Here is a 9,970-nt window from a genome sequence, read left to right as displayed (position 1 = left end):
AAGTGCACTTTTCCCCGCACTTCTAAATTGATTGAAACAAAATGTCACAATTATGCCCTGTAGCTCAAGCTTTAATTATTCATCAATTAGCGTTTTCTCCCCCCTTCTTTTTTTTCTGAACTGATTTTTCATTCAGTTTGCAGAGATGTATGGTTCCCCTGCTGTTAACCAGTCCAAAGTCATTAGTTTCTGGCTTTGCAATTAAACCTGCTGCATTATTCATCAGGCCCAACTCGGTAGACTCTGCTCTGAGCTCAGGAGGCCTGCATGAGAAATTAATTTGGAGAGATGAAGTTTCCTCTCAGGTTAGAACAGATGCCATTGGCCCAAACAGAGGGTAGGTAAGGAGTGCATTCATTGTGGGGAATTATAATGGCAAGCATAAAGCCAGACTATAGAAAGGACAAAAATACTAATGGAAAAAATATCAAAATGTGGCGGCGTGCTTCAGATTACTTGGGGAAAATGTATAATGACTACCAATAGTCATATTGTGCACTTAAAGGATTAGTTCAATTTCCTAATAATTTACTCACCCCCATGTCATCCAAGATGTTTATGTCTTTCTTTCTTCAGTTGAAAATAAATTATGGTTTTTGAGGAAAAAATTTCAGGATTTTTCTCCATAAAGTGGACTTCAACAGCTACCAATGGGACCAAATTGCAGTTTAAATGCAGCTTCAAAGGGTTCTACATGATCCCAGCAGAAGAATAACGGTGTTATCTAGTGAAACGATCAGTCATTTTCTAAAAAAAAAAAAAAAAAAAAAAAAAAAAACTTTTCACCACAAATGCTCATCTTGCACTGCTCTGCAATCCACCACGCATTACGTAATCACGTTGGAAAGGTCACGCATGACGTAGGCAAATTGTTTACAAAGTGAACGTGCAAAGACTAAGTCAAATGCCCTTTACAAAAAAAGGTAAAACAATGATGTTGGACTGTTTTGAAGTTGGAGGAGAAAATGAGATGGAGTTTTTCGCCCTACGACACATGTGACCTTTCAAACATGATTACATAATGTGTGGTGCATCGTAGAGCAGTGCAAGATGAGCATTTGTGGTTAAGAAGTATATATAATTTGTTTTTGTTTTTTTTTCTGAAAATGACTGATCGTTTTGCAAGATAAGACCATTATTCCTCGGCTGTAGAGCCCTTTGAAGCTGCATTTAACCTGCAATTTGGACCTTCAACCCATTGGTAGCCCTTGAAGTCCACTATATGGAGAAAAATCCAGGAATATTTTCCTCAAAAATCATAATTTCTTTTCGACTGAAGAAAGAAAGGCATAAACATCTTGGATGACATGAGGGTGAGTAAATTATCATGAATTCTGAATTGAACTAATCCTTTAAACATGATTAAAATAGAACATTTCTTTTTACTGTAATGAAAAAAAAGTTACTTTTTTTAAATGTAAAGGATAAAGAAAAAGAAGTGGCATTTTAATCTAGTATAGAAGGATACTGATGTGCATTATTGGGAGATATTTACAAAAAAAAAAAATTGACTGGAATGATTCAACTCAGATCTGACAGTCAGATCAAAGAATGTCAGTGATCAAATGTTGCCATCTGCTGGTGTATTGCAAAATCATCAAATATTCATTCTATATAATAAACAGATTTAGATCATGATCAGTCATGGGTTAAAACTAAAAAAAATAACAAGTTTTTAATTTACAATCGTACAAGCCCATAGTACTGGTGGTCATCTCTGTTGAAGCAGTTGTAAGAGCACAGCAAAACTCTCACTGGAATAGACTGTGAGCTTTTCATCCCCATGTGCTGTTCAAAGACAAAAGAACAGATTCAGATTACTAAAGGAAAGTCTAATATTCTGTTGTACTTTTATTGACATGCAATGTGGATCATGCAGAACAAAAGTAGATTGTTTTTCATTGTTGTTCTTGATAATATTCACTTATTGGGGGCATAAAGTTAAATTGTGACCCTGTTAATCTGTTGATTCAAACAGCAATGTCATTTATGCACCTGATGCATATTAAATACATATAATGTACCGAAAAAGCAAGTCCGGCCAGTCTTAACTACTGCAGCACCACTTTTTTTGCATTTATTGCCACAGGTACTGAATGCTAAACATTGGTGGTATGGTAAAGTGATATGCAGAATGAACTGATACCTTCTTGGTGTTGATGAAACGCACACACTCCAGCCAAGTTGTGAGGAAGGGCTGTGAGCACAGGACACACTGACCCCATTGAGACAGCATGTCCTTCAGCTCTGGGTATGTTGGCAGAGCTCTTGACACCACTGAGAACTTGTTAGTGCTCTCCTGGAGGATGAGTCTCGCTGAGAGTTCCTGAACACATTAAACTACAATCAGCTCCAGTATGGAAAAGTTATGGTTAAAAGTAAAACATTTTATTTAATTTTATTGATTTTCTGAGGGGGGGAAAGGTACCTGGGTTGTTATAGTTAACCAAGTGTGTGTTCACATTTGTAGTGTGGTTAAGAACTCACGAAGAGCTTTTAAAATGTTTTAAGGAGTCAAAACTCCTCCGTAACACATACAAACGAAGATGTGTGTGGAGACGTGGTTTCAAGCCTGTACCGAACTGTAACGGGCAACATCGCGACAATGAAAAACCAGGGCTGTGTACGAAAGCTTTGACTTTGCAGGCAGCGTTTGTGCACAAACGTACCTCACTAAACTGATTTCAGACAGACTTCTGAGGCACTTCTGTAACGGTTTAATGATCTACAACAAAATAGAGCTTTGTTGATAACTAAGCCAATATTTAATTACTTTAATAGTAATTTCATGCTAGACATGACTTCAAAAGCAGAAAACATTGGTCAAAAATGGGCATTTACTGTACAAATTGATCTCCAACCAAAGCCTTCAGATGCCATCTTTATTTTTTAGCTCAACAGTCACGGAATGGAACACACAGGATTGTGGGATATCAAAGACAGTGAAGGATACATCTACAGTATGTTGCCTACAAAAATCAATCAGATGAAGATATCCCAGGAGACAGGAAGTGAAGATAACTATTGGATTCGGACATGCCTTGATGCATTGGAGTGTGCATCCTCAGAAGGCAGCATTTGTCAGCTTTCAGACGCAGACCTTTTCAGGATCGCATCTCGTGACATCAAGTCCTGTTTTTGTTTAGTTTCTGTCGAACTGCACAAGAGTTTGTTTGAAAGCGAACTCGTTTGGTGCGCACTAGGGTTTGGATGGCAACATTCACACTTGTTCAAATGAACTGCCCTAACAGAGTAATTGCACCAGAGTTTGTTTAAATTGAACCAAATCTGCCAAGTGTGAATACAAACTAAAAAAAAACAAAACCATAAAAAAACATTTTCATTACTTGTCAAAAACATAAAACAAAATTACTAAAAATGTCAATTTAAATTAAAATGAAAACTGGAAATATACAAATAAAAACAAATTCAAAATATTAATGAAAAATATATTAGTATCTCAAGATACAACATACCATAAACATGGTATAGCAGTACAAGACACTGACATTGTTCATCAACAATCACTACTCTTAAAAGAGGTAATAATAATAATCATAACAAAAGTTACTTTTAATGAGAGGACTTCTTTCTCTTGAATGGACTCCATCAGTGTGAACTGAACTAAACTGTTTCCTTCAAAGAACAGTTCCTCCAATGTGAGAAACTGAAACTAAACATTAAAGAGAAAAACATCATTAAAATATTGAACAATGAAACACTGAACAAACATTATAAATAACAAAAACTTTTAACGAAACACTTACGCCAACTGGAAACACTGATAATCGATTTCCGGCAACATCTAAGATCTTCAGATTTTTCCAACCAAGAGCACCCTAAAGCAAAGAACGGACACATATTAAACTAATAGACATAAGAATGGGTTAAGTATGGTGAAAATCATCACTCTTGCCTCTGGTAGTTCTGTCAGGTTGTTTCGGGCCAAGTACAACTTCTTCAGCTGTGATAAATTGTATAGCTGCTGTGGTATTTGAGTCAGTTTATTATTAGTGAAGTTAATCTCAGTCAAACTCTTCATCAAGCCCAGTTCAGCTGGAATCTGCTGCAAATGATTGTCTGTGACACTGATGCTCTTTAGACTACACAGACTGCAAATAAACAACAAACGTTTTAAAAATCAGATAATCAATTATCAAAGTGTGAAATAGGTCAGTTTTAACAGACTTGATTCATCTTACTTTTTAATTTCTGCAGGAATGACTTTGATTCTGTTGTGGTTCAAATTGAGAAGCACAAGGTTTGGTAGACCCTCTGAAAATACATAAAAACAGTACTAAAACCCAGTTCAATAAAAAAAAAAAAAAAATATATATATATATATATATATATATATAAATAAATAGAGTTAACTTACCCAGCACCTCTGATGACAAATGGCTGATTTTGTTCCCATATAAATAAAGTTTTTTAAGACAGCAGAGGTGTTTTAACACAGATGGAATCTCCTCAAGAACATTATTTCCCAGATTGAGCTCTGTCAACTTAAGATGCACATTAATAAATGTACAAACTATGAAAACATTAAAACTAATTACATTATCTAGATTGAAATACTATTTTGGCTTTGCAATAATTCAGTTGTCATGGTCTTTCTAATTACAGTTTTATTGTTGGTTAAACTTCTTTGTTGCTCATTGGGTCACAATTATGACTAGCAACTTTACTACAATGGTAAGTTTTGAACACATTTTTTGGCTCTATCACAGATTAATGATATATTATTGTTAAATCAATGCTATTGTACAGATGTGTCTGAACTCACCTTCTGTAAACACACCAGTTCAGACGGCAGACTCGACAGATTGTTGTTATTCAACTTTAATTTAACAATCCATGTAAGCCTCGCAAAAACTTCTGGAAGATCTATAATTTTCCTAGAACTTAAATTAAGCGAGTTTGATTTCGTTTTTAAAGCTCAGCTGATAATTGAATCATTAGCCATTTGACAATAACATCGTCACCTTTAACTTTCCCTACGTTTCCATGGAGATGCACCGCAACTTGACTAAGTCCACTGGCGCCGCCTGTTGGACTAGCACGAGTATAACAGGCTGTCATTGGCGCCTCGATACTGAAGATGTTTGGCACTTTCCACGAATATTATACAAAATAGGTAATTAAAAGCTTTTTAAAAGTATTTTATCTTTCAGCAAATGCTCAGTGAAAGGTTGTCAAATCTTGATTGTCAAAGGCAAACTAATTATATGAGCATTTTTATCTACTCATTTGCGATTTGAATATCCTAAATGGCTAAAGATTGTTAGCTCCCTGATTTGTGTGATTAACGTTACATTACTTAATTTTTAACGGAATGACATTTCATCATGCTTTTGTCCAAATGTTATTTCTTCATAATTGTATGGAATTTCCATTCTGTTTTAATGGGAGAAATCATGTAGTTACAGGGTTATGTGCAAACAGCTAAATATCATTTTTAGTCATTAAAATTAACAGTTGTTATCATAAATAGTTTTTCACTACAATGAATTGTATATCCATTGATTAGAAGGTCAAAATTATTAGGAAGTTATGTGATTTTGGTTGCTGGCTACAGTCTAACCTCTAGGCCTGGTTTCACAGACTAGGCTAAGATTAAGCCAGGATTAGGCAGAGTTGCCAGGTCAATGTAACAAAACTAGCCCAATAACCATATCACAAATATCAAAACACAAAACATGCCATCCTCATACTTAAAATATATATTTTACAGTGATTGTTATGCAAAATGAAAATCACTATTTTGTAGTGATCACAAAACTTAACATCTAGCACAGTTTTATCATTGGCAGAATATAAAATATTTCAATACAAGAATTGCAGTCCAATTTAAACTATGGTCGGTGCCGATAGCCTTGTGGGCAGCGCAATGACATATAGCATCGATGCACTTCAGGCGACCCAAGTTCGCATCCTGGCTTGCGGCACTTTCTTGATCCCGTCCCCCTCTCTCCCCCACCTCGCTACCTATATATATATATATATATATATATATATATATATATATATATATATATATAGTACAGTCCAAAATTTTGGAACCACTAAGATTTTTAATGTTTTTAAAAGACGTTTCGTCTGCTCACCAAGGCTACATTTATTTAATTAAAAATACAGTAAAAACAGTAATATTGTGAAATATTATTACAATTTAAAATAACTGTTTTCTGTTTGAATATATTTCACAAAGTAATTTAGTCCTGTAATGGCAAGTCTGAATTTTCAGCATCATTACTCCAGTCTTCAGTGTCACATGATCCTTCAGAAATTATTTTAATATGCTGATCTGCTGCTCAAGAAACATTTAATGTGTACAATTGTACAAAATATTTGTGTACAATATTTTTTTTCAGGATTATTTGATGAATAGAAAGTTCAAAAGAAGTGTTTATCTGAAATCTAATCTTTTGTAACATTATAAATGTTTTTACTGCCACTTTTGATTGATTTAATGCATCCTTGCTGAATAAAAGTATTAATTTCTTTAATTTCTTTTCATAAAAATAAAAATTATTACTGACCCCAAACTTTTGAACCGTAGTGTATAATGCTACAGAAGCTTTGTATTTCAGATAAATGCTGTTCTTTTGAATTTTCTATTCATCAAGGAATCCTAAAAAAAAAAAGTACACAACTTTGTTTTCAACATTGAAAATAATCATAAATGTTTATTGAGCAGCAAATCAGCATATTAAGAATGATTTCTGAAGGATCATGTGACACTGAAGAATGGAGTAACGATGCTGAAAATTCAGCTTTGCATCACAGGAATAAATTACTTTGTCAAATATATTTAAATAGTACACAGTTATTTTAAATTGTAATAATATTTCACAATATTACTGTTTTTACTGTATTTTTAATTAAATAAATGTAGCCTTGGTGAGCAGAAGAAACGTCTTTTAAAAACATTAAAAATCTTAGTGGTTCCAAACTTTTGGACTGTACTGTATATATATATATATATATTTATATATTGCATAAATTATACACACACACACACTCACACACACACATATATATATATATATATATGTGTGTGTGTGTGTGTGTGTATAATTTATGCAATATGTCAAACCTTAAACCTGCAGCAACAATTTAAAAGTAGCCAAATTACGCAGGGATTTGCAGACTTTGCATCCTTGGGATTATGCCTTAATTAAATTAGGACATTTAAGTAGCTTTTATAAACGTGGCTTAGAAAAAAAAACCTTACTGGTGTGCATTCTGAGACTAAAAAAAAAAAAATGGCACTGATATTTTAAGATGTCAGTGCAAGTTGCCTTCAGTTAAAACAGCTCAAACATGCACTTTAGTCTGAGACTAAGCTTAAGCCTTGTCTGTGAAACTGGGTACTACTGTATTTTTTTTCTGTTGGTCCAAATCCCTGTTTTAAAGAGGGAGACTGTATTTGTCCAATGTGCTGTGATTTAAGACAGAATTTTTTTGACATTGAAGTTCTTTTTATTCAATGAAGTAAGCATGACCATGATCCAAGCACCTCTTGGAGCAAATTACTTGCAGATATGCAGTTTTCCAAGAATAACACAAAGCACATAGCAGTTTATTCTTAAATAACACTATCAATCCAAAACATGTACTATTTCATTAAGCTTGTCCACTGCAACTGAAGTCACCAGCATGTGTTATTTCAGCATCTTCTATGAGCAACTCAACTGAACAACCTCAATTCCGCTCATCCTAGCAAAATGGAATCAAACTCCAGAAGGTCTGTTTCTACAGGGTAATTATGCACAGATGCATATATTAATGCGTGTCAGTGACTGGGTCAGCCTTCTTCCTCATTTGCCAAATCTTTCAGAGGCTCCACAGAGTTGTAGTGCTCACCAAGACCATAAGCATGCCGCATGTAACTGAAAGAGAAAGTGAAACAAAATTCAGTACAGCAGTAGGGATTGTACAGAATGCACAGAATATTGAGTTGAGTTATTTACATTAGTGTAATTGGTGGCTTGTCATATTCTTCACCAATGATAATAGAGGGGGATTCTGCCTGAATGACTTCTATCGGTAGCTGGAGGACCTGCGAAAGGGCTTTTAACTGTCATGGAGAAAATATAAAAATATTAATCAAAAATTAAGCAAATGGCTGGTGGATTATGACTTGTTAATGTTTTGTTGTTGGGATAGATGGCTGGTATTCTTACCTCTAACTGTCCACCCCAAGCAGCTGTGTCTGCAACATCATTGCAGTATTTCTCAAACTCATCTAAAGTAAAAAATAATCTTCAGTTACCAACAGAATGCAACAAGCATTTATATAGACATTATGAATATTGAACTTTTATTGAACTTTCTATTCATTAAAGAATCCTGGAAAAAATCAGCAGCACAGCTATTTGCAGCATTGACAATAAGAAATGTTCCTTGAGCATCAAAATAAGCATATTAGAATGATTTCTGAAGGATCATGTGACACTCAAGACTGGAATAATGGATGCTGAAAATTCACATCACAGGAATAAATTACATTTTAAAATAGAAAATAGTTTAATTGTAATCATTTTTCATCATTTTTGTATTACTGTATTTTGATCAATATCTATCTATCCACTGAAGAGTATGGCATTTACCTGCAGTGTACATGTCTCCTGAATTGGGGTCAGTGAGGAACGGCAGGAAGTCATCTGCATGGCTCCTCATGTACTGAGCTGTTTGAGCCCGAAGCTCTTTAAGGCTGTTTGAGCCGCCCCGCTCCGTCAGCTGATCCTCCACGGCGCGGTACATGCAGTGACCATCAGAGGAGATCTCTTTGATCTGCAGGTGCCTCTCCACCAGCTTCTGTCTCAGCTTCAGACCCTCCTGATGACGGGAGCCTTTGAGATTCTCCACTTCCGCTTCAGCAATCCGGACCTCCCGCTCCTTCTCAAGAGCAGCCTTTTTCTCCTGAAAAAACATGGAATTTTTTTTTTGTGTTTTTCAAAATAGACTTAAGTACAGCCACCTCATATGACAAAGAACTCACCCGTTTCTTCTGGGCTTTAGATGACCGACTTTGCTTGCTTGGATCAGTTTTTTCCTCATTTGCTAAACTCACAGAATCCAATGCATTTGAAACCTCCTCCACCTTGGAACAATCCATGATATGAGAATGAGTGAGCTGCAGTCATGTGTATCTAGTTGATGTATCTGGAGTCTAAGTAGGGTGTTTTAACATCTAACAACATCTTCATCATTTTACCTACCGAGGAAGAGTTCTGAAGCTGTTTGAGCTCATTTTCGTGTTTTTGATTGAGTTCAGCCTCTAGTTTGGCAATGTCTTCTGTCAGCTGTTTCCTCCTCTTCTTATCATTTTTGGGAACAGCAGTTTTCATAGTTTGTATTTTTGCTATGACATGAAAAATACATCTATATTTGGAATTGTTTCCACTTTTGTGTTTCGTTTCTTAACGCACACAGTCTCATGCATTTTGTGGTATTTCAAAGGGAAGATTTATATAATAGTGACATGTTGTCTTACCTTGCAGGTCTTTCTTTTCCTTGCGATGCTGTTTGGCTAACAGCTCCTCTGCTGTCTCCACTTCCTCCATGTCAAAATTAACTAAATATTCAGAGCAATAAAATATTTACTAAAATGGATCTAAACACATTATTCGTTTCACTTATTTTCCAGCAAGGACTGAATTAATTTCTGCTCATTGAAGTCAGTTGATTTTCATTTCATTTGATCTGGAAGTCAAACGCATGGATTCAATGGGAACACAGAAACTGAATACATCCGGAAATTCAACATTTCAAAATAAAAGTCGTAGAGCGCTGGACCTTTTTCTTTTAGGTATTTTAATATAATGGTATAATATAATATAACCAGTAATTTACACTAACTTAAACCAGTGATTTACACAGTACATTAAAACGGTGTTTTATTTTGCAGCTAAATATTTATTCACCGAAATTTCTTGATAAATGCAATTATTTTGAAACCACT

The 9,970-nt window shown here is 34.9% G+C and overlaps 2 protein-coding genes across 2 annotated transcripts; both read right to left on the bottom strand.

Annotated features, from left to right (window-relative positions):
- Positions 1-1,680: 1,680 nt before the first annotated feature.
- Positions 1,681-4,966, bottom strand: lrrc69 (leucine rich repeat containing 69). Its single transcript, XM_067361762.1, is given in 8 exon segments — positions 1,681-1,788; positions 2,147-2,326; positions 3,572-3,673; positions 3,768-3,839; positions 3,917-4,112; positions 4,203-4,275; positions 4,379-4,505; positions 4,787-4,966. Coding segments are annotated over 8 exon segments (1,038 nt in total).
- A 2,392-nt stretch (positions 4,967-7,358) lies between these two features.
- otud6b (OTU deubiquitinase 6B) lies at positions 7,359-9,736 on the bottom strand. The gene is made up of 7 exons (XM_067412102.1): positions 9,503-9,736; positions 9,228-9,370; positions 9,008-9,109; positions 8,616-8,928; positions 8,190-8,251; positions 7,977-8,083; positions 7,359-7,895 (listed from the first exon to the last, which is right to left on the bottom strand). Exons 1-7 carry the CDS (start codon positions 9,570-9,572, stop codon positions 7,811-7,813), a joined length of 882 nt encoding a protein of 293 aa, XP_067268203.1. The 5' UTR covers positions 9,573-9,736; the 3' UTR covers positions 7,359-7,810.
- Between the last annotated feature and the right edge of the window lie 234 nt (positions 9,737-9,970).

Source organism: Chanodichthys erythropterus, chromosome 15 (genome assembly GCF_024489055.1).
Source record: "Chanodichthys erythropterus isolate Z2021 chromosome 15, ASM2448905v1, whole genome shotgun sequence".
Taxonomy (NCBI): Eukaryota; Metazoa; Chordata; class Actinopteri; order Cypriniformes; family Xenocyprididae; genus Chanodichthys; species Chanodichthys erythropterus.
The sequence above is the reverse complement of the archived record's forward strand: the minus strand, read 5'-3'. Positions and strand labels throughout refer to the sequence as shown.